Source organism: Polypterus senegalus, chromosome 9, assembly GCF_016835505.1.
Source record: "Polypterus senegalus isolate Bchr_013 chromosome 9, ASM1683550v1, whole genome shotgun sequence".
Lineage (NCBI taxonomy): Eukaryota > Metazoa > Chordata > Cladistia > Polypteriformes > Polypteridae > Polypterus > Polypterus senegalus.
Window position 1 is genome coordinate 79,035,222 of NC_053162.1, and position 24,747 is coordinate 79,059,968.

At 37.3% G+C, this 24,747-nt stretch overlaps 1 protein-coding gene across 1 annotated transcript in view; it reads left to right on the forward strand.

Annotated features, from left to right (window-relative positions):
• The window catches only part of LOC120535456 (serine/threonine-protein kinase Nek11-like), a 233,992-nt gene that overhangs the window by 155,657 nt on the left and 53,588 nt on the right, over positions 1–24,747 (forward strand). The window contains exon 11 of the mRNA XM_039763333.1: positions 20,688–20,757. Coding sequence (XP_039619267.1) covers positions 20,688–20,757 — 70 coding nt within the window. The remainder of the gene's footprint in view (positions 1–20,687; positions 20,758–24,747) is intronic.

Genomic DNA, 24,747 nt, shown 5'->3' on the forward strand with positions numbered 1-24,747 from the left:
ATAAATTAAAGATAAAAAAAAGAATAACCTTGGAGGTCAATCATCACCCCGAAAGCGGATAGTAGACTTCACGTAGTATATGTTTACCAAATTTCAGGTGAATAGGTGAAACGGTTTGTCAGCTTCAAGTGATTTAAAATTCTGGACAGACAAACAAACAGCCACGGTAATGTATTATATATAATGTAGCTTGTAATTTGTTAGAAAAAAAAAAACTTATTTGTAAATTTATCAGTTAGTGTGCAGAAGGTCTTAGTGACTTAGTTTACTTTCTAAACAATGCATTGTGTTGTCCCCATTCCCCAACTATTCCAGAAAGTTTAAGCAAGCAGAGGAATCCAGAATTGACTGCATGCTCCCTTCTACATAAAAAGAGACAGAGATTGCTGTGCCCATGCAAAGGGCAGGCGTACTAAGATGGGATATTCAAAGGACTTTTATTTAGTATAAATGTCTGAAAAGAAATCTTTGAGAATCAAAAGTACAAGAGACTATTGCTATTCATGGTGCTCTCACGATTAATTAAGATTAAGCAGGTTTGAGACTGTATATGTATAGAACTACATCTGTTATAGTAATGTGCAAAAAATGTAATGGATTTTAAATAATATGACTTTGTTTAAAACAAAATGTTAATGATTAAATTACATTTAAAACCTTAATGTATAATAAATATTTTAATGATCACAGCAAATACGAGCTACTCAGAGCACAAACATAGGCACATACTGTTTTCAGAACTTATGTTTGTGACATATGCATTATAACTCTTCCTGAGTGCATTCATTTTTTGAACCTGCATAAATGAGTCGTATGTCTTTATAGAGCTGGAGCACCTCTCAGCAGCACCGAGCGCAAATCATAAGAGGAACTAACTGTACAGGGCACCACTCCATCACAGGGCACAAACATTAAATAATGTAACAAACTGATGTGCCCTGCTTTGTAATTATCAACAATCCACACATGTGACTTTGGACATATGCACAAACGTCTGTAAAAGGAAGGAGTTACCATTAGTGCAGATTAATCAGTTTGTGCGTGAAATGCTATCATTATTGTGAGAAGGTCAATTGTCAATTAAAAAATCACCTTTTCATTTGTTTGTGAATCTAGTATATATATTTTATACCAAAGAGTATTTTTCCCTTTTTTTTGCCCTGCTTGACTCAATTCAGGGATGTGGGTTTGGCACCTGATCCAGCAGCACTGGATATTACACCTGAAAAGAAATTCCATCTACCATATTGATCACTCTTGCACATGTTAACTATTGCTACTAATATTTAGGGTACTCAGTGACTGGTGTGGTGCAAAATTTGTGCCCTCCCCAGTGCAAACAGCAGAGATTGGGCCTATACCCTAAAAAAAAAAAAGTTTGTTTGCTTGGCCAATACTTTGCAATTTGGAAGAAAACTGCTGTGGCGTTAACATAATAACAATGAAAATTTTTATATTCTGCTGTTTTTACCTGCTTATATCTGTTAAAATAATGCATATTGTTTTTCCTATCTGGGGCTGGGGTGGACAGGTAACTCGGCAGATCTTTACTAATGGCTCCTGATCAGTGAGCAAAATACCCCATGTAATCAGGAGTCCCATTGTAGAACATACAATAAATTAGATATGGTGAATGTTAATAGTTAGGATAATGCATATCTTAGGCATTCTGATTGCTTTACACATGGATATGCAGTATGTAAACAAAAACCTCCTCAGCACTTAAACCCTATCTTTCAAACACTACTTCAGTTTTGCTTTGACTGTTTCATTTCCCAGTGAAGTGTGAACAGGGTGTTATTTTGCTTTTTCTTTGATGACATGACATGTTGAAGTCTGTGCTTCTTTGACTTGCAAGCTTTGTCATGACAGCTCTGCAGCTATTCCAAGCTCTTCCAGTTTCTCTAAGTTAAAGTCAGTCTCTCCAACTAGATGCTCTCCTAAATTTGAGTCCCATGTCTCACACACTCTTCTCTTTCTGATAAGAGATTCTGTGATCTCACCAAAGTTGCATATGGCTGCGAGAGTCCTCAGTATTGTCCTTGCTCTCATTTTGGCTCTGATAGTGTGTAAAAAATGTATCTTTCTATTATTTTGATAAGGTTAGTGTTAGGGTTAGGTTAGGGTTGGGAATCACAAACTTTGTCCAGTGCTGCTGGTACTCAGTCCATAACCCCTCCACATCTCTAACAAAACCAAATGACTGGCACACTTTTCTGCCTTGTTATCTGCTAGGTAATGTAAAAGTTTTACTTTGTTTTAGCCTTTTTATCTCAAGCAATTTAGTCTTTATACCGAATTAATTCATCTCTCCAGTGTTTCCAGATAAGAGCTAAATTCATATTTTTAAAGTCTGTTTTTTAATGACTCTACAATACATTTTCCATCTCCACCAATAAAGTAATTGCAATCACTCCCTTTAAAAATGTTACTTTAGCAAAAACTTGTTTTCAGAAACCACTGCCTCCCATGTATAGGAAGTATTTTCTGCAAAAAAGGAATCTTCTTCTTCTTCTTCTTTCAGCTGCTCCCGTTAGGGGGTTGCCACAGCGGATCATCTTCTTTCATATCTTTCTGTCCTCTGCATCTTGTTCTGTCACACCCATCACCTGCATATCCTTTCCTACCACATCCATAAATCTTTGCTTAGGCCTTCCTCTTTTCCTCTTCCCTGGCAGGTCTATCCTTAGCATCCTTCTCCCAATATACCCAGCATCTCTCCTCTGCACATGTCCAAACCAACACAATCTTGCCTCTCTGACTTTGTCTCCCAACTGTCCAACTTGAGCTGACCCTCAAAATACTCATTTCTAATCCTATCCATCCTCGTCACACCCAGTGCAAATATTAGCAGCTTTAACTCTGCTACCTCCAGCTCTGTCTCCTGCTTTCTGGTCAGTGCCACCATCTCCAACCCATATAACATAGCTGATCTCACTACCGTCCTGTAGACTGACACTCTTCTCCACCCATTCCACTCTGCCTGCACTCTCTTTTTCACCTCTCTTCCACAATCCCTTTTACTGTTGATCCCAAGTATTTAAAGTCATCCACCTTCGGCAACTGTAATCCCTGCATCCTAACCATTCCACTGACCTCCCTCTCATTTACACACATGTATTCTGTCTTGTTCCTACTGACCTTCATTCCTCTCCTCTCTAGAGCATATCTCCACCTCTCCAATTCAGTTTTTGTTTTGCAATTTCATTTTCAAAGTCTTCAAACGGGAATGCTGTAAAAATTTAAAATGAAATGAAACACAGTTTCATTTGTACAAAAAATTGTGACAAATAGAGGAGCAGAGCCCCACCCATTGACTCATACTATTTGCATGTTGAGAACTTAAAAATGAAAATGAAAAGTCAGTCATTATCTAACCCACTATATCCTAACACAGGGTCATAGGGGTCTGCTGGAGCCAATTCCAGCCAACACAGGGTGCAAGGCTGGAACAAATCTCAGGTAGGGCACCAGCCCGCCACAGGACACACACAAATGGGACAATTTTGGATCGCCAATGCACCTAACCTGAATGTCTCTGGACTGTGGGATGAAATCGGAGGAAACCCATGCAGGCATGGGGAGAAAGTGAAAACTCCACGCAGGGAGGACCAGGGAAGCGAACCCAGGTGTCCTTACTGCGAGGCAGCAGCGCTACCACTGTGTCACCGTGCCGCCCGAAAATGCAATGTGGAAAATGAAAAAATCAATGAGCAGCAGGTGATGCCAATGCTTATATGCCTTTTACTTTTCATGTTTGCAGCTTCATTGCTGTTCAAGCTGAAAATGAAATTGCAAATGGTGTTATTTTATTTTAAATTTTGCAGCACTCTTGCACATAGATTTTAAAAATGAAATTGCAAAATAGAGATTGAATTTTCATTTTAAAATTTTAATTTTCATTCGCAGAAAATACCTCCCATATCCATGCAGCTTACAGTGCATTGGCCCCGACAGCTTGAGCTTTTCTTTTTTCTCACTCTTACGAAAATCAGTATATTACAAAACCACTGCCACCACCACCGTGTTTGAGTGAGCAGGCTGTCATATTTAATTCAGAACAAATACTAGTTATTTATCAAAAGATGTATTTTCTGGTCTTTTTCAAACAGCATACAGATACATTAACTCCCTTTATTACCCTTGTGTAACATTCCAATACATTACCACTGTCCAACAAAGGATGTCACATTCTCTGCATTTATAATGCATATTACACTTTTCCATGCATACTTTCCAGCAAGATGTAATTTTGCTTAAGCTCATTCATGTTACAGTGGTACTTCATAGTTTGAACGATTCTAATTTTGAACGTTCCAGAGTTCAAACACTAAATTTGAGAGGAATTTGATCTGGAGTTAGAACGATGCTTCTACGTTCAAACTGTAAGTTCAGTTTTAAAAGGCAGCAACAGATGGCACTTAAGTAGCAAGCGTAAACATTATCTATTGTATACCCAAGTTATCTCTCGCTCTCGTTGTGAAAGCAACTGTTGCATTATGCTTGTGTGTTTTCAGTACTTTTTTAGCTTTATTTTTGGTGTTTTTGGTTATATATACAACCCCTATCTCTTAATCATGGCATCCACACAGGACATCCCCATTCTTCACTAAGGTACAGTAAATGCAATTTTCATTTTATTATACAGTTTTTGTGTATTTTTTTGATTATTTTCATGTTTTAATTAATCATTAAGGGCATTTAATTGCTGTTAGTTTATCAAAATGGGTATTGTTTAAGGTCTGGGAATGGAGTCACCTTCTTTATTTCTAAGAAGGAAAATTGATTCAGACTTTGAACAATTCAGAGTTCAAATGGCCTCCAGAAGCAAAGTAAGTTTGAAATATGAGGCACCACTGTACTTGGACTCATAGGTTCTATTTGATAACGGTAATGGTGCAAGTACAATGAACCAATATTAAAAAATCTTGTGACTTTTGTGCCGCCAGTGTGGGAAGAAAAACAACACTAGAAAATAGCACAAGTTATCAAGTGACCAGTACAGAGTAGTATTTCTTTAATTGATGCACATCTTTGCTGGTCTCTGTTTAGCAAATACTCTTTGTTGTTGCACTAAGCTTTTAGTTTGGTACAGAGCAAAAACATGCCTTCCAATGAGGAAGCAGAGCCTTGGGACTCGTCGGTGGGCTCCCCCATCTCTGGGACTGAGGTCACCGAGGTGGTCAAAAAACTCCTTGGTGGCAGGGCCCCGGGGGTGGATGAGCTATGCCTGGAGTTCCTTAAAGGCTCTGGATGTTGTAGGACTGTCTGAAACATCGCATGGACATCGGGGACAGTGCCTCTGGATTGGCAGACCGGGGTGGTGGTCCCCAGAGCAAAGCTGAGCAATTCTAAATAATGAAAAATGTGAGTTAATTTAAAGGCTACATTTTTAAAATGAGACTGCCTTGATGAGTGGTAAACATTATTCTAGCTTAAGTAGATTTCACACTGTCAGATGCTGCCTGATTTGAATTTTTGTTACATTGATGGAAATGGTAAATGTTTTAGAATTCTGAAGCATAAAGTGTGTCTCATAGCTTCAATGGCTAGTCTAAGCAACTGTGAGTCTGTTTTTAATGATTAGAAAAACTGGAATAAAATTGAAATTTTTAACTATAAAACAAATGCACCACTGTTTATGATTCCCATCAGTCATATGAATCAAACTGTGGTGTTATTCCTTTGAACACATCAGCTGTGGAGATTCAGCTAGTTTCATTGTTGGGCAGACAACATTTCTTTGATCTTTTTTTAAATCCAATCTCAGTAGATGTGCATTTCAAGTTTTGCCATGTTTGTGCAATATACAAAAACAGAAAAAAACAAGAAAAGACAAAAACCTAAAAGCAGAAATGCAGATGTGAGTAAAAGATAACTGTTTTTTAGTGAAACAGTTTGTTTTGACAGATAACAGATATTTTGAAATCATTCTACTGGTTTTGATCTCTTCATTTTAAGACAAAACATTATTTCTGAAGTATTGTGTATTGAGTATGCTCATTCTTTAAATTTAGATTATAATCATGTTTTTGCAAAATAAAAACCTGGAACTTTTTTTCTTTTTTATACTATATACAGTAGGTGTACTACATTATTACTATAAACTAGCTAGAAAAATATTTAAATTAAATTGGTTTGATACATTTAACTGATAAAGGGATGTTCTGGCTTACTTAGTATACTGTAAATAATGATATTTTCAGTACAACAAATTCCGTGGTTTTAGGAGCTGGGTAGATGTTGAGTATTTGGTATAGTGGTGAGCTGATTTTTTAATTCAGTCAGCTGCCACACATTGACACTGCTCACTGGTGTTTAAGGGGAGAGCCTGAGCAGAATGAGAGAAAAAAGAATAAAACCACAAAAGGAAAGGACAGAAGGCAGAATCGTGGAGGAACGAGTCAGCACAGTAATGGGAAGCAGGTTGGTGGTCCCTTGGAGGAGTGAGCAAGTGAACAAGCAAGCAATGCTAAGTGACGGTGGATTGTGCTCTGCTGAGTACTAGCAGGAGTGGAGAAAGCAGGAGTACCTCCAAGATCTCCACATGTCTCCAGAAGGGTGTGAGGGAGATGGAAGTTCTGGCTTGGAGTGTCACAGCAGACACCAACAGAGGCAGTTGTGGTGAGAGCCGGAGGTTGCGACTGCAGCTACTGGTGACTCAAGAAGGGTGAGTAGGGGAGGCGAAATGGAAGATGTGCAAGGTTGGGTGAGGCAGGGAAGCTCGATATCTGCACAGTTTTAATAGAATAATGATTTTATGACTGATTTTAACTTTCACAAAAGAGGACCTGTTTTAATGGGTTAGTTATTAGCTATTTATTTAATGGATGCAGCACTGCACTTTTAGAACATTGTTTTAAATACAAGCACTTGAGCAATTTGCATCTCCTGTTGCTATACTATGTGTCCTCATTTGCCCAGTTCATCCTCATTCTATGACTATCAATGGTTTAACCTGCTAACACAAACTTACTTCCTGATTATAAGCTCACTCAAGCAATAACTGGAAGGGACTATAAAGTGGCAATGAGGGTTTTTTAATGGGTAAACCATTATTGGGGTTAGAAATGTCCCCTGAAACCTCTGATGCTGTCTTTGTAGACCTTCATTTACTGGCCCCAAGATTTTTTTTAATCAGCAAGTTGCTCTTAACGGAGCAAGCAACCTGCCCATCAGTAGCCAGTCATGGTATGTAGGAGTGCCCTGTCTCCTATGTGTCCCAGCCTCACCCTGAAACATCTTTACAGCATGTTGTAGCTTCCAAGAAGTCATTTTGTCTCGTGTTACCATAGTTTAATCATCACCCCTCACCTGTAATATCCAGTACGCTGAGTAGACTCTGTCTACTTGCTGCAGAGGAAAACAATACCAGTTGACTAGGCTCATACAGTTTAAATATGAGTTTATGTCAAAGTGTTGTGTATTGGATTTTATTCCTCTTATTTGCTTTGCTTTTGCATTCTTTACATTTTTAGTACACAATACTTTTCTCAAGGGTGGCACGGTAGCGCACTGGGTAGCACTGCTGCCTTGCAGTTAGGAGACCCAGGTTTGCTTCCCAGGTCCACCCTGCGTGGAGTTTGCATGTTCTCCCCATGTTTCCTCTGGGTACTCTGGTTTTCTCCCACAGTCCAACGACATACAGGTTAGGTGCATTGGCAATTCTAAATTGTCCCGTGTGTGCACCCTGTGGTGGGCTGGCGCCCTGCCCGGGGTTTGTTTCCTGCCTTGCGCCCTGTGTTGACTGGGATTGGCTCCAGCAGACCCCTGTGACCCTATAGTTGGGATATAGTGGGTTGGATAATGAAAGGATGGAATACATTTCTCCTTGGAAAAAGAACTTGGCTATTTTCGCTAATGAAATGCACTACATTAAATCTGCAATGCGTAAATAACTTGTTGAACATACCGAGGTGTGGCAGAAAAGTAATGAGACTAGCAACACTGCAAGCGATCTGGCAACGCTGCGCTGTTGTCCTTGATAGAGCACGTGTATCAGTACCCTTCCATAGCTCAGTGCAAGTTTCAACTCCTTCCGTTAACTACGTGATTTTTGTGACTGCTATTATCGAAGTTGTGTTTTTGGTTGTGCGTCACACAAAATGGAACAGCGGAATCTGGAGCAACGTTGTGCCATTAAATTTTGTGTTAAGCTTGGAGAATCAGCAAGTGTGACGTTTGAAAAGTTAAAACAAGCCTATGGGGAACATTCTTTATCCCGAGCTCAAGTTTTTCAGGGAGGCCTTCAACTTCGAAAACCAATGAAAACATCGAACGTGTGAACACTCTTGTGAGATCAGACCGTCATTTAACATTAAGAATGTTGAGTGAACAATTAAATTTGAACAGATTTACCGTTCATCAAATTTTGACTGAACATTTGCACATGCGAAAGGTCTGTGCCAAAATGGTGCCGAAAAACCTCACAATTGAGCAGAAGGACAATCGAAAAAACGCATTTCTGTGGTTCCCCAGCCCCCTTATTCACCTGACCTCAGTCCGTGTGACTTTTTCCTTTTTCCTAAACTGAAAAATGTCCTCAAAGGACGTCATTTCGGGACTTTAGAAAACATCCAAAAGAGTGTAATGGACATGCTGAAGACCATACCGGTTGAAGACTTCCAGCACTGCTACCAACAGTGGGAACAACGTCTCCATCGGTGTGTAGCTGCCCAAGAGAACTACTTTGAAGGGGATAACATTGATGTTTGAAAAAAATAAAAACTTTGGTAAAATAAAAAATCAGTCTCATTACTTTTCTGCCACACCTCGTATAAATAAGGGTTGAGAATGAGAAATAATTAAGTATGTTGTTGTTAAAGCTGTTAAAAATTATTTCTACAATTTAATAGAACAGTGAAAATCATTATCAATTGCTACATGACTATAGTGATATTCATTAGGTGTAAATCACATTTATTCATATTCTTATTTAGATGTAAATGAACAAGGATATATTATGTGTATTATTGATTAACAATGCAGAGAAAAACATAAAGGCTCTGAACAGCACTAAAAATTCTATGTACCTAGTTTGAAAAAAAATATTTTCACACATAAAGTGCTGCATTTCTATGCTGTCAACATTTTTGTTCAGATTGACATAAAAAACTGAGAAAACTGCAATATAAACTCCCTTAATAAAAATGGTTCATTTGTCTGTAACAGTAAAATATGGGTTTTTCAAAATTAAAAGAAATATGTTTGAAACAGCCTGCAGTTGGAGTATCCAAAACTCACTTGTTCAAATTGAATTACCTTGAGTATTGAAAATCACAGCTGTTTTGAAGAGATAAGGTAACTAAATTCCTCAGAATGACAGAGTGCAGTACTGTACTGAAATGTGAATTTCTGTATTAGACTATAGACAAGTGGAAACAAGTTGCAGTACATTAAAAAGTTATAAAAGGTTTTAAAGAAGTGGTTAAATTTGTGCTTTGAATACTTAGTAGACTTTGTAGATGACCACTTCATTTCTTGTTTTTATTTGATTTAAAGTTCAGTTGGTGTTTCACTATATGCATGTTCTGTTACCAGGTCTCATAATATTAAGCCATAATTATGCACATCTAATGCCAGAAAATAAACAGTTAGCAATGGCAGGTTTGAACATCAGTTTTATATGTACAGTTAACAACAGCTGACTGCATTGTTTGCCTTTTAATGACCAGACTATAAAGCAGTACAATGGTGTATGTACAAAAGTTATGCTGATGATACACGGATTTATCTACTCACTGGGATTACACAAACATTTTCCTCCTTCTGTATGTGTTGCCTTTCTGGCTGACAAAAAACACTAGTTGTCTGAAAACTTTCTCAGTCTGAATAGTGATAAAACTGAGGCTTTAATTATTTCATCTCCAATCATGATATAATCATGGATAATGTAGTTTCAGTTCCAGTTTGAAGTCTTAAGGCAAAAGAAGACATTCAATGTCTTTTTCATTTGTTTTATTTAACTATTTTACATTTCTCTATTTAAAGGTAAATTATGCATTATTTGAAGCCTACAAGGCATATTATGGAAGTAGGTATACCAGTTAGCCCAGGGCAATAAATACCTCCTACTAGTTATTACTTTTATTTGAACCATGAGTTATATAATTCAGTATACAATTAGCTGACATTAGATGAAAAGCACTTATTCGGGTATGGATATGCATATTCTTAAATTTGTGCTAAATTAAATTTTTAAAACAGCTTATAGTCTAACTTCAGGCTAACATTTGAGACATGATGTACACAATATCAAACATATCTTGTAAAGGTAATAAACAATAACAGAAATAGATACATTTAAGTACCAAAGAATCAAGGTTATTATAGTTAACAAAAACTAAAATTTAAACTGAAACTGTTAATAAAAAACATTTTTTTAAACTGAAATAAAATATTTAACAAAACCAAAATGAAAAACTAAAACTAAATGAAATTAAAGTGTTTTGAGGGCAACATTTAAACTACAAAAATAGGCATTTTTTTGACCATATCCAAAATTTGCGTTTTTTCACAATTCACAGGTGCTCTAGGAACGTAACACCCGTGAATTTCGGGGGTCGTCTGTACAAATATTCCAAAATTAGAAAATCCTTGAAATCTGAAACAAACTTCTGATCTCAGGCATTTCAGATTAGGGATCCTCAACCAAATCAGCATCAGAAATACTTATTATCAAAGTGTACGGGAATTCTTGCTTGCCTGTCTGATCATCACACAACACATTGCCAATCTGTGGGTGGGATGTGCATTTTGTTTTATATCTTTGTAGGTTGGACCCTTCCAAATGTTTCTTATAATTTTCATAAATTGATGAATCAGGTCTTCTGAAAATACAGCTGTTACAGTCTACAGAAAGGATGCATGATGTCATTTGCAAATGCAGTAAACAATATGAGAATTCAGTTTTAAAGCAGATGTACTTACTTTAAATGTGAGCCTGTGTGTTCACATTTAAAATGATATATGTCAAAATGTTAATGAAAATGAATATACATTTGGTTACAAAGAAATTTGTCTGTGGGTATGTGTATTTGCTTTGTAAGGGAGGTTCACTGAGCTTTACAGGCATGTTCGATTTACAGTGTGTGATATATGGCCTGCCGTTCATCCTGGCCAATACCCCCAGGCTGCCAGGTGGAGCCCTCCCTGCAGCATGGAGGTGCCCCGAATGCCAGCAGGGTATGATGGACGTTGGAGTTTTCCTTTACAGCCCTGCTGGATACCGTGGGGGCCGCTAGAAGGCGCTGCAGGGAGGAGCAGCGACTATTTGCCCTATGCCCTGGAAGTATGTCCGAGTCACATGGAAAAGAGGAATGACGTGCTTCCAGGTTGAAGAAAAATGAGTTTTTATCTGACCCAGAAGTTTTCCTAGTCACATGGACAGAGAGAGCGAAACACTTCCGGGTCAAGGACTATAATGGATTGTGGGAAATCCTCAGACGACGAGCTGAGCTGGGTGGAAGGGTGGCAACGCGTATGGGAATAGGAGGGTATTGTGATTATTGTATTGATTACAGTAATCCCTCCTCGATCGCAGGGGTTGCGTTCCAGAACCCCCCGCGATAGATGAAAATCCGCGAAGTAGAAACCATATGTTTGTGTAGTTATTTTTATATATTTTAAGCCCTTATAAACTCTCCCACACTGTTAACATTATTAGAGCCCTCTAGACATGAAATAACACCCTTTAGTCAAAAGTTTAAACTGTGCTCCATGACAAGACAGAGATGACAGTTCTTTCTCACAATTAAAAGAATGCAAATAGATGTTCTTCTCTTCAGGAGCAGAGAATTTCAGAGAGAGTGCTCGCAAAGAAAAGCAAACAATCAAAAAATCAATACGTGTGCTTTTAAGTTTGCCGCGGCATTTTTTAGAGGAGCGTCAGTATCTTCTAAGCAAGCAGCCTTTGTGCAAACAGCCCCTCTGCTCACATCTCCTCCGTCAGGTGCAGAGAACGTCAGAGAGAGAGCGAGGAGAGAAGCGAGAGACAAGCAAACAATCAAGCTCCGCGCGGGATGCATATCTTATAGCATTGAGGAGTTTTAGTTAATATGTAATACATGCTCTGATTGGGTAGCTTCTAAGCCATCAGCCAATAGCGTCCCTTGTATGAAATCAACAGGGCAAACAAACTGAGGAAGCGTGTAGCATAAATTAAAAGACCCATTGTCCGCAGAAATCCGCGAACCAGCGAAAAATCCGTGATATATATTTAGATGTGCTTACATTTAAAATCCGCGATAGAGTGAAGCCGCGAAAGTCGAAGCGCGATATAGCGAGGGATTACTGTATATGAATATTATGGAGTGCAGGGTGCTTGTGCACTATAATATTGTTCGAATAAATAATTATTGGACTTTTACCTGGTGTCTGATGTATTGTCCGAGGGTTCAAGAGGACGATAGCGCCCTCTATCTGTCACAAGTGTTAAAATGTATATATTTTTCTCAGTTTCACAAATTTGAAGAAAGAAAAAAAGTAAATTTCTGTTTAACTCTCCTAGAACTTGACTGGATTGCTGCCTTTATGAATTCACAGCTTTGTGTGAGCGTGTCCTACAGCATATTTAATTTCAATCTTTACCTACCACAAATGTACATTCTTTGTCACTGTGATTATATATATTTTTTTGTTTGTTTGTTTTAATCTCGTCTTTGAGATCTGTAGGCTGATACTGTCTTGGAGCAAAATGTCATGAATATGAAGCATTGCAGTTGTTTCCACCATCTGACATATGTGTATGAAAGTTTTTAAAAACTTTAAAGGCTTTTTGCAAAGTCAATCTAACAGAATTCCTCAGGCTAGATATTCAGAAACATTTGTGCAAAGTAAGGAAGAGTATATTTAATATAGAAACAATTGAGGAAGTATAGCTGTATACAGAAGCCAGAGAGTGTGCAGAACAATCTGCCCTGGTACATGTTAATGATGAATCGTTTATAGCATTATAGTTGAAAAGATGTACTCTGAGCCAGTATATTGAATTGAAAAGAACTGATTTTTATAACTGGATATCCTGTCGTCATTTAAAATCTAATTGAATGAGATAACTTAGCTACAGTGTTAGCTAACCAAATAAGCTAGATGGGCAGATGGTATCCTCTCATCTTTTAGCTTTCCTATATTCCTCTGTGCAGCATTCTATTTGCAGTTTTATTTGAGTGTGAAGATCTAACATTTGTGAGCATCCTCACTCAGATGATTTGCTATGTTTACTCTCTTTCATGTTTGTAAAATCTCACTAAGTGCAAGTGCATCCAAAATGTGCATAGCCAGATTTTACCAAGTTGAAAATGTGATTGTTAATGAATAATTAATTGACACAGACGTTTTACCCAGCACATATTTAAATTAAGAAATTAAAATTTTTAATTTTAATTAAAATATGCCTTCTGTAAAACCAACATCTCATTATTAAGATGCATTTTTTATGATCTTTGTATCAATTCTATATTATTTCTATCTGCTAAATCTTAAAGGAGAAAAAGACTTACTAGATTTTGTACTATTGAGGTATCATCTTTGTACCATGCCAAACACAATGTTTAAAATAAAATTTTTACTGTATTTTAATTTTTTGTTATTTTTGTCATACATGGAATTTTAATACAGGTATACAGTATCTGACAAATTGGCTGTTATACCGTGTTAGCCATTATGGATGCAATGAGACAGATGTCTTTGTGCTTCCTATATATTGTCAATTGTCCAATAATATGCATTATTACAAACTACAGGAAGACCCCACAGATCTCTACAAGAAGGAACTAAGAGAGATAGTAAGTTGCTTTCCTCTTTACATCAGGAATCATGTAAACAGTTTAATTCCTGAGATCCCCAAAATGGGTTACTTCTACATGCTTCCTAAAATCCACAAAGAAGGGAACCCAGGAAGGCCTATAATCTCAGGAATTGGCTCCCTTACAGAAAATATTTCATGTTGTATGGAGCACATCCTTAAACCCCTCGCCCGCAATGCAACCAGCTGCATCCAGGACACCACTGATTTCTTAAAAGAAACTGTCTGCTATAGGCCCCTTAACTGAGGGAACCTTACTAACCACAATGGATATTGAGACACTTTACACGAGCATCCCCCATGATGATGGCATATTAAAATGTGAAACGTACCTCAAACAACATGATTTACCCACAGAGTCAGTTATACAAATGATAAAATTCACTCTGACACATAATTTATTCTCATTTGGACAAGAGTTCTACTTGCAACAAATGGGGACTGCAATGGGTTGTCGGTTTGCACCTCACTATGCAAACCTATTTATGGCAAAATTGGAGGAAGATTTTATGTCAATGTTCATCTTAAAACCAATGCTGTATCTCCGTTACATAGATGACATCTTCATAATCTGGACTGCCAGTAAGGAGGGCCTCATCCGTTTTCATAATGAATATAATTCTTTCCACCCCAACATAAAGCTGAAGCTGAATTATTCAAAAACAGAAGTCAGCTTTACACTGTTCAACTGAAAGACAACACCCTTGTAACTTCGGTTTTTCACAAACCGACAGACGGACCTACCTGAGAAGTGACAGCTTCCACCCCAAGCATATAAGGCGCTCCATTATTTTCAGACAAGCAATACGATACAACCATATTTGCTCAGACCTGACAGACCGGGACAAACAACAGCAGGAGCTTAGACAACATTTCATCAGACAAGGTTATACCCTCAAAACAACAGACACTCAAATAAGAAAAGCTACTGCCATACCCAGAGACAACCTTCTGGAATATAAAAACAAAGACAACAAGAACTGCATCCCCATTGTTGTCACCTATAACCCACATCTTGAAGCACTTCAAAAAATTATAAAAGAACTTTAGCCAATGCTACACAATGATGAAACACTAAAAAATGTATTTCCAGAACCTCCCCTCCTAGCATACAGACAACCACCAAACCTGCAGCAACTAATTGTTCGAAGCTCCCGAACTGAACCAACAGAAAATGGCAAAACTCCCTGCCTACACAAAAGATCTACAACATGCACTCACATTTATAATACAGACCGTATAGTTATACCGCATTGCCAAGTACAACATCACATAAAGGGATTCTTTTCCTGCAGATCATCTAATTTGGTCTGCCTAATTCTCTGTATGAAACGTCCTGACACTGCTCTCTATGTGGGAGAAGAGAGAATGAACTTACACAGGTTCCACATCAAGTATGGCAACACAGATGTTCCTGTAGCAACTCACTTCAACAACCATGGAGACTGTGAGAGGAACTTTAAAGTCACAGTGCTTATGGGCAACTTCAGAACACAGCAAGAGAGAAAAGAATGGGAAGTTAAACTTGTGCTAAAATTTAACACATTACAACATGGTTTAAATAGAGACAAAACTTTTATGGCCAGATATGAGGATTGTTTGCATCTCTCAGACTGACATAGACAACCTGTCTACAGACCCACATTGTATTGAAAAGCTCATCAGAAACTTCAAAAGTTGGACACTCACCTTATCCAAAGATCTTGCCTATACATTGTTCTCCTCTCTTGCTTAATGAATCTTAGCCTGAAGAGGTCTATTAATTTTTTATTATTATAATGATGTATCTGTTCTGGTGTCTATATCAAAACAGAGAACACCAGTTTCTGTATTACATCTTGCCTGAAGAAGGGGCCTGCGTTGCCTCAAAAGTTTGCATATTGTAATCTTTTTAGTTATCCAGTAAAAGGTGTAATTTTGCTTGACTTCTCACTACATTCATAATGGCTAACACATTACAACACCCTAGTACTACACACAAGAAAACAAGAAATTTGCTTTCTCAGTTGCATTCAATACCAGACAGAAATTAAATAAAAGAAACAATTAGGAACAAGACAGGTTAAAACTTGCACAAAAATTCTAAAATATTAACGTCATTTAAAAAACTGATTATCTGTTAACTATTTCTAGCTGTCTGATAGTATATATTTACCTAAAAATGGTTACATGATACATATTAAACTTCTACGCATTTGGATTTTTTAAATTTCCAATATTCCTTATTAAAAAGATGTATGACATTGGGAACAAATGGCAATAACGGATATGATTTTGTGAGGTTATAAAATGCGACTGGTTCAGAATTACTGAAAATAAGTTTCTTCATGTTTACCAAATTATCTATGTCAGCCCCAGTAACTTAAATTGCACTTTTGGTAATCTGTTGGAGCTTTTTTTAATTTTGGTTTATCAGATTAGTAAATCAGACAATGGAGCCATGAGTGATGACAGACTGGATCACACTGCTATAAAAGAACAACATGAGGTCCTTGTTCACTTCATATAGTCTTAGTTTATGAAGGACAAACAAATGTTGATTGCATTTACAGTATTTATATTCCATTTAAGATTATTATCTATGATAGTTCCTAAATATTTATATTCAATCACTATTTCAATCTCCTCTCCCACAACAAAGATGGGTGAACTTCCATATTTCTGTCTCTTGAAGTCAAATATCATTTCTTTAGTCTTTATGAATTTCAAAGTAAGATGGTTTTTATTGCACTAGTCAGTTTAATTTAAATAATGACTTTCATATCCCCCCAGATAAGCATCTTTATAGCATGGTGTCATGAGCATACTTGATAATGGAATGGTGGGTATTGTTCTTTCTCAGGTCATTTGTATACAGTGTAAATAGTAATGGTGATAAAATACAGCCCTGAGAAATCCCCGTATTTGAGTGAATTTTGAAAAAGTGTCTTGTACTTTGACTGTCTGTGAATGATTTAAAAGAAAGTCTAGAATCCATAAAGTGGCAAATGGGTTAATATACATACTGTTCAAATTTTTGGGGCAGGATGGCACTGAGTGCTGAATAAAAATACAGAAATAGTGGTCTTATATATGAACCTGGTATATTGAGAAAAGTGTATATTTGATGTAGAATAACCAGCAGAGCATCTTGCACAGTAAGCAAATTGGTAGTTATTTTAAAATGACTTTGTCATTAAAGTGTTTTTACTAAGATGTCAGTGACTGGCCCATACTCGTTCAGACTACGTGGCCAGAAAACCTTAGCTGGGGTACTGATTGTTTCCAACAGTACAGCTTCCGAAGCAGATTAAAAGCAAATGAAAAACTGTAGAGATCTTTTTGAAACAGGACTACAGAAGCACACTTGATGAGCCATCTGGTTCCACTGCCCAGGGCCGGCGCCACCATTATGGCAAATTACACAATCGCCTAGGGCATAGATCATAAGGTGGGGAAAAACTCAGCTGCATGGGTTAGCTACTAAACAGTTGGTTGGCACACTAATAAGCTTGGCCTAGGGTGTAAATAACCTAGCACCGGCATTGCCACTGCTCTGTTGGTTTTTATCTGCCACAAAGATTTCTCTACTTCAGTTATGCTGAGCTCCATCCCAGAAGTATTTCTGGTATTTTTTTTTACAAAGCATCTGCTTTGCTTGTACATTTTGGGTATGGAAATCTCTTATTAAAAAGTAATAAATTAATGGATTAAAAGATTGTTGTCTTTGCCTATTGAATGCTTACTCAATTTTCAAAATCTAGTCCTGTGATTGTTTTCAGACCTTTCCGAACCTGCTTTGGATTATCATTATTAACCCACCTCTTGATTCTTTGCCTATACATCTTTTTTATTTTGTTTAATTAACCTGTTAATCCTTTGCCGTAAAAACTTGCTTTTCCTCTACTTTATTTTCCCGGTGAGCATGTTGTTATTCCAAAAGTAGGGCTTTGACAGTTTTATCCTTTTTGGTCATACATTTACAGAATTTCTTATATTCACAAACTGTATAAGTGGCCTCTATTGTCTGAGAGACTATCAGCACATACCAGACTGTGCAGGAGAAACACTCTTCCAGATCTTCTACACTTTCATTGCAACAGTTCTGTGTTTTCCGTATGGATGTTTTTGTTTTGTTTTGGTTTCTGTTTGTACTTTAGTAGTAATGGAAGAACAGTGTGGTCAGACACACCCAGGACTGCTCTGTGATGCTATATGTCGGTGCTAGAATTAGTCACAAATGCTTATCAATCTGCCATGGATTCTTGATGCGTTTTTCCAATAAAACTGTTACATTGATTAATGTTGCATCAGTTCCAGTTCCCAGGTAACTCAAAGGAATGCCTCCAAAGTTCTTCCAGTAAAACCTGTGAGGCTATCGCTATATTTTTCAATCAAAAAATTAATGATATTAGAAATAACATAGTATATCCCTCCAACACTAAGGATCCTCCTAAACCCCAGCATCTTGTTATAAACAAATTAAACTCTTTCACTAGGATAGATTTACCTGATTTACAAAAAATAATCTCTCAATTAAAATCCTCCACCTGCATCCTTGATCCAATACCAACAAGGTTTTTCAAAGAAGTATCAGGCGTGCTAACTGATAATGTTCTGTACATAGTAAATTCGTCATTAGATAGGGGGGTCTTCCCAGACTGTCTTAAGACTTCTGTAGTTAAACCCCTTCTTAAGAAACATAATCTTGACCCCCTCTTTAGACCCATCTCTAACCTGCCTTTCTTAAGTAAAGTTCTGGAGAAGGCAGTCATTATGCAGTTAAATGACCATCTCAATAAACATGCTATTCTTGATAAATTTCAGTCGGGTTTTAGAACAAATCACAGCACAGAAACTGCACTCGTTAAAGTAGTAAATGATTTGCGAGTGAATGCAGACAGAGGCCATTTATCTGTTCTCATCCTCTTAGATTTGAGTGCTGCATTTGACACCATTGATCATAACATTCTTAGAAATCGCCTTAGTCAATGGTTGGTCCTCTCTGGCACTGTCTTAAATTGGTTTGAATCCTACCTGACAGTGAGAAAATTTTTTGTTAGTTGTGGGAATTACAACTCGAAGACACATGATATCGAATATGGTGTTCCACAAGGCTCTATCCTGGGTCCGCTGCTCTTCTCAATCTACATGCTTCCGTTAGGTCAGATTATTTTAGGGCACAACGTAAGCTACCACAGCTATGCTGATGACACACAGCTGTACTTATCAATAGCACCTGATGACCCCGATTCTATTGATTCACTAACACAATGTCTGACTTGTATCTCAGAATGGATGAATAGTAACTTTCTCAAGTTAAATAAAGAGAAAACTGAAATCTTAGTGATTAGCAATAATGGATACAATGAGGCTATTAGAAATAAACTGGATACATTAGGATTAAAAGTCAAGACGGAGGTAAAAAGCTTAGGGGTAATTGTTGACTGTAATCTGAATTTTAAATTGCATATTAATCAGATCATTAGGACAGCATTTTTTCACTTAAGAAACATAAGTAAAGTTAGACCTCTTATATCACTGAAAGATGCTGAGAAATTAGTTCACGCGTTTGTTTTCAGTCGACTAGATTACTGTAACGCACTCCTCTCAGGACTACCCAAAAAAGACATAAATCATTTTCAACTAGTGCAGAATGCAGCTGCTAGAATCATAACTAGGAAAAGAAAATCTGAACACATTTCTCCAGTTTTGATGTCACTACACTGGTTACCTGTGTCATTCAGGATTGACTTTAAAATTCTGCTTATGGTTTATAAAGCCTTAAATAATCTTGCCCCATCGTATATATATCGGAATGTCTGACACCTTATATTCCAAATCGTAACCTCAGATCCTCAAATGAGTGTCTCCTTAGAATTCCAAGAACAAAACTTAAAAGAAGTAGTGAGGCGGCCTTCTGCTGCTATGCACCTAAAATCTGGAATAGCCTGACAATAGGAATTCGCCAGGCTGATACAGTAGAGCAGTTTAAAACACTGCTGAAAACATATTACTTTAACATGGCCTTTCTATAACTTCAATTTAACTTAATCCTGATACTCTATATGTTCAATTCATCATAATAACTATTCATGGTGGCTCTAAAATCCGTACTGACCCCTACTCTCTTTTCTGTTTCATTTTCTGGTTTCTTTGTGGTGGTGGCCTGCACCACCTCCACTTACTCAAAGCTTCATGATGCTCCAACAATGATGGATGGATTAAAAGGCAGAAGTCTACGTGACCATCTTCATCAAGCCCTTCCGTGAGAACCCTAAATCCAAAGAGGACTGTTTCATTTATGTTAGGTAGAATGCCCACAGGGGACTGGGCGGTCTCATGGTCTGGAATCCCTGCATATTTTATTTTTCTCCAGCCGTCTGGAGTTTTTTTGTTTTTTCTGTCCCCCCTGGCCATTGAACCTAACTCTTATTCGATGTTAATTAATGTTGATTTATTTTGTTTACTTATTGTGTCTTTTATTTTTCTATTCTTTATTATGTAAAGCACTTTGAGCTACTGCTTGTATGAAAATGTGCTATATAAATAAATGTTGTTGTTGCTGTTGTTTAGAAGCGTCCATTGCCTCCAGTGTACAATTAAGAGTCACGCAAGAAGAGTACATAAACAAGCAGTCTTCAAACAAGATGATCATGATAGTGTACCAACAGTGTACATCTTATACTCCTAATATGTCTTTCATATGGGGAAATTTGTCATAATTCTTTGTCTGTATTCAATATTATCATTTCATTGACCCGCTGTCTAATAGGAGGCGTCTAGTTATGAAAGTAAAAAGAGTATCTTACAGGCAAAAACTGTATATAATAAAGTATAACAAAGTCAGTAAGTAAGTAATATTAACACATACTGTATGTATTGTTTGTTTATACTTTTTCAGAAAAGCAGTTAGTGACCTTTATCAACAAAATAAGAAGAAAGGTTTGAAACTGAGAAACAAAACTAAACTGGTAAGGTTTGAAAGAGCTGATATTATTTTACAAAAGGCTATTTTACTTTCCAATTATCTGTCTGCAAAACAGATTTATTTTTCATTCTTTAATATGTTTGTTTTTTATTAGTCTTGTGGCATTAATTCTGCAATGCTTGTGTTAATCACTCTGAGATTAAAAATTAATGTTTACAAAAATAATGTAATATATGTACATTTAAATCTACTTATTAATGCATATAATAGTTTATTTCAAAAGGTATTTTTCCCTTTATTTAATTGTATTTAATTTAACAACTTTATTAATAATTTATACTGTTAATCCTTCATATCACTTCATGGAAAAAACATTTTTATATTTGCCTCTAAATGAAACAAAACTAAAGAACTCCACATACTCAAATATTCTTCCCTACCTAAAGTAAGATAAAATGTTGTGTTGAGAGCTTAGACACAAAATATTTTGTTTTTATTAATTTGTTAATGTGTGTACAGTACCTTAAATGAAAGTTTCACCCTGAGAAACACAAATGACAAAGCCTTAATAAAAACAGTCGAGGCCATATTCTTTTTTTTAAATCTCAGCTTCAGCTCTCATAGGTGTTGCAGAAATTTAACTTCTTATTAAAGAAAGAAATTTCCCCTAACAGGACAAATCAGTTATCAGGCAGGAGAAATGCTATTCATTGTATTTTTTAATTATTCCTCAGCAAAAATGCCTTGGAGCTAGCATTCTTCAAAAGCAGTTTCTTATAGCATAGAATGGTCAGAGAAAAAAAGAATAGAGGTTCATTTTATAAACTGTTGAATTTACATACAGTGTCAATCAATGCATACATTTTACTGTGGTTGGTTTACACCCAAATGATTTATCTATACTAATAAAAGGCAAAGCACTCACTCACTCATTCACTCATCACTAATTCTCCAACTTCCCATGTAGGTAGAAGGCTGAAATTTGGCAGGCTCATTCCTTACAGCTTACTTACAAAAGTTGGGCAGGTTTCATTTCGAAATTCTACACGTAATGGTCATAACTGGAACGTATTTTTGTCCATATACTGTAATAGAACGCAGCTCGATAGCCGTGGGAGGCGGAGTTTCGTATTATAATATTTAACCAATCACATTTCAGCCATCATTTGTTGCCAGGCAGAGAGAATAGACTGCAGCTTGATAGCCATGGGAGGCGGAGTTTCGTATTAAAGCATTTAACCAATCACATTTCAGCCATCATTTGTTGCCAGGCAGAGAGGCTTTCACAATCTCTTGCGATTTTCCTAAATAATATTGCAAGTTTATGAGTTATTATTGATGTTTTTTATGTGTGTTGCGGCTGTGGCTGCAGTAGAAAGGAACTTGTTGATCCTTGGTTTGTCTATTCAATAAAGGCATTTATTGTGGCTACAGGAGTTATCTTTTATATTTATATATACCTGTATATATCTATGCTAATAAAAGGCAAAGCCCTCACTGACAGACTGACTGACTGACTCATCACTAATTCTCCAACTTCCCGTGTAGGTAGAAGGCTGAAATTTGGCAGGCTTATTCCTTACAGCAAATTCTACACGTAATGGTCATAACGGTCAACAACGTCCGCCATGTTGAACTTTCTTATTTATGGCCCCATCTTCACGAAATTTGGTAGGCGCCTTCCCTGCGCTAACCGAAACCGATGTATGTACTTATTTCAATGGTATGATGCCACTGTCGGCCGCCATATTGATCTTTCCAATGTCACTAATTTTCCAACGTCACTAATTTTCCAACTTCCCGTGTAGGTAGAAGGCTGACCACATCTTCACGAAATTTGGTAGGTGGCTTCCCTGCGCTAACCAAAACCGATGTATGTACTTATTTCAGTGGTATGATGCCACTGTTGGCCGCCATATTGAAGTTTCCAATGTCACTAATTCTCCAACTTCCTGTGTAGGTAGAAGGCTGAAATTTGGTACTTATTTCGGTGGTATGATGCCACTGTCGGCCACCATATTGAACTTTTCAACAGTCTTTGTTACTTATGGGCCCATCTTCAAGAAATTTGGAACTCGGGTTCCCAACGCTAACTTAATCGTACTTATGTACATATATACGTCGATAGCCTGCAGCTTGGTCACCGTGTGAGGCGGCATTGGGTCCCCCATCCCAACGCCTCCCACGTTGTTGGCTGCCTGCCAATATAAGGCCGTCTATCGCTCCCGTCTCTACATTCCCTTCCTTGCTTCGCCACGGTATTCACGTCTCCCTGCTGATAATTACAGCCTTTTTATTTAATCCACGGCTTCTCCGCTGTTTTATTGTTCATTTATTATGATTATAGTTATTGTGTTGGTATTTTAGACTTACTTTACATTGTTCAGGTACCCATTTCCTTTATCATTCCCACCGTACCCCCATTAACATGTCTATCGAGGTGATCACCATCGATCAAAGAACTGTCACTTACCAAGTGGTTTCCATGCCGGAGATGGCACCTGCCTTTTCCATTCTCTTTGTTACATATTGCACGGCCATATCAGGCTCACTCTTGATATCCAAGGGAACATTGTGTCTTATGTATTGAAAGACCTCTTAAACATCTTAGATTCACAGGTGACAATTTCAGTAGTGGACACTTTGATGTTTAGAAATGTTTAGACTCTCAAAAGCTGGATGTGAAGTTATCAATGAAACTGGTTGTATACTTACAATGCTTGACAGATGCCGAATGTCTCTTCAACACAAGTCCTACTAATACTGTCGTAATTGAAACAAACCATGAAACTCAAAACGATTATGACAGAAGCAATCCAAGCTGTGAGATTTGAAACAAGATTACTATTCACATGGCCAATTGTACGTTGCATGCTCAAGAGTAAGCTCAGCGCACAGCTACAGCTTGGTCATATTACAACTGGAGGGCCGAACTGACAACGTGGCATACAAAGAGATCCTTAACAAATAATTATTGGTATATTTTCCCTCAGTTTTAAAAGGTTCCATTTTCTTCTTAATAAAAATTTTAAGGCAGTACTTCACCGCTGCGAAGCGCGGGTATTTTGCTAGTATATCCCTTAAAATTTTTATTAACAAGAAAATTAAACCTTTTTAAACTGAAGGGAAAATATAACAATAATTATTTGTTATGGATGTCTTTGTATACCACATTGTGAGTTCGGCCCTCCAATTGTTATATGACCAAGCTGTGCGCTGAGCTTACTCTTGAGCATGCAACGTACAGTTGGCCATGTGAAAAGTAATCTTGTTTCAAATCTCACAGCTTGGATTGCTGCTGTCATAATCGGTTTGAGTTTCATGGTTTGTTTCAATTACGACAGTATTTGTAGGACTTGTGTTGGAGAGACATTCGGCATCTGTCAAGCATTGTAGGTATACAATCAGTTTCATCGATAACTTCACATCCAGCTTTTGAGAGTTTAAACATTCATAAACATCAAAGTGTCCACTACTGAAATCGTCACCTGTGAATCTAAGATGTTTAGGAGGCATTGGCGGTTGTCGAAAGGTGTAAAATATTTGGCCATTTCGTACACTTGAAAGTTTACAACCGAACAATTCAGTGGCAGCCATCAACTCACATGCAGATCCATAGGTGAATGGCTTAAGCATTTCACTCCTATAGTGCTCCTGTGTAGTATAATTATCTCATGTACCGTCATCAGTCCACACCTTGAACCTGTCCAGGTCATTCAATACATAAGACACAATGTTCCTCCGGATATCAAGAGTGAGCCTGATATGGCCGTGCATTATGTAACAAAGAGAATGGAAAAGGCAGGTGCCATCTCCGGGCATGGAAACCACTCGGTAAGTGACAGTTCTTTGATCGATGGTGATCACCTCGATAGACATGTTAATAGGGGTACAGTTGGAATGATAAAGGAAATGGGTACCTGAACAATGTAAAGTAAGTCTAAAGTACCAACACAATAACTATAATCGTAATAAATGAACAATAAAACAGCGGAGAAGCCGTGGATTTAGTTAAAAGGCTGTTGTTATCAGC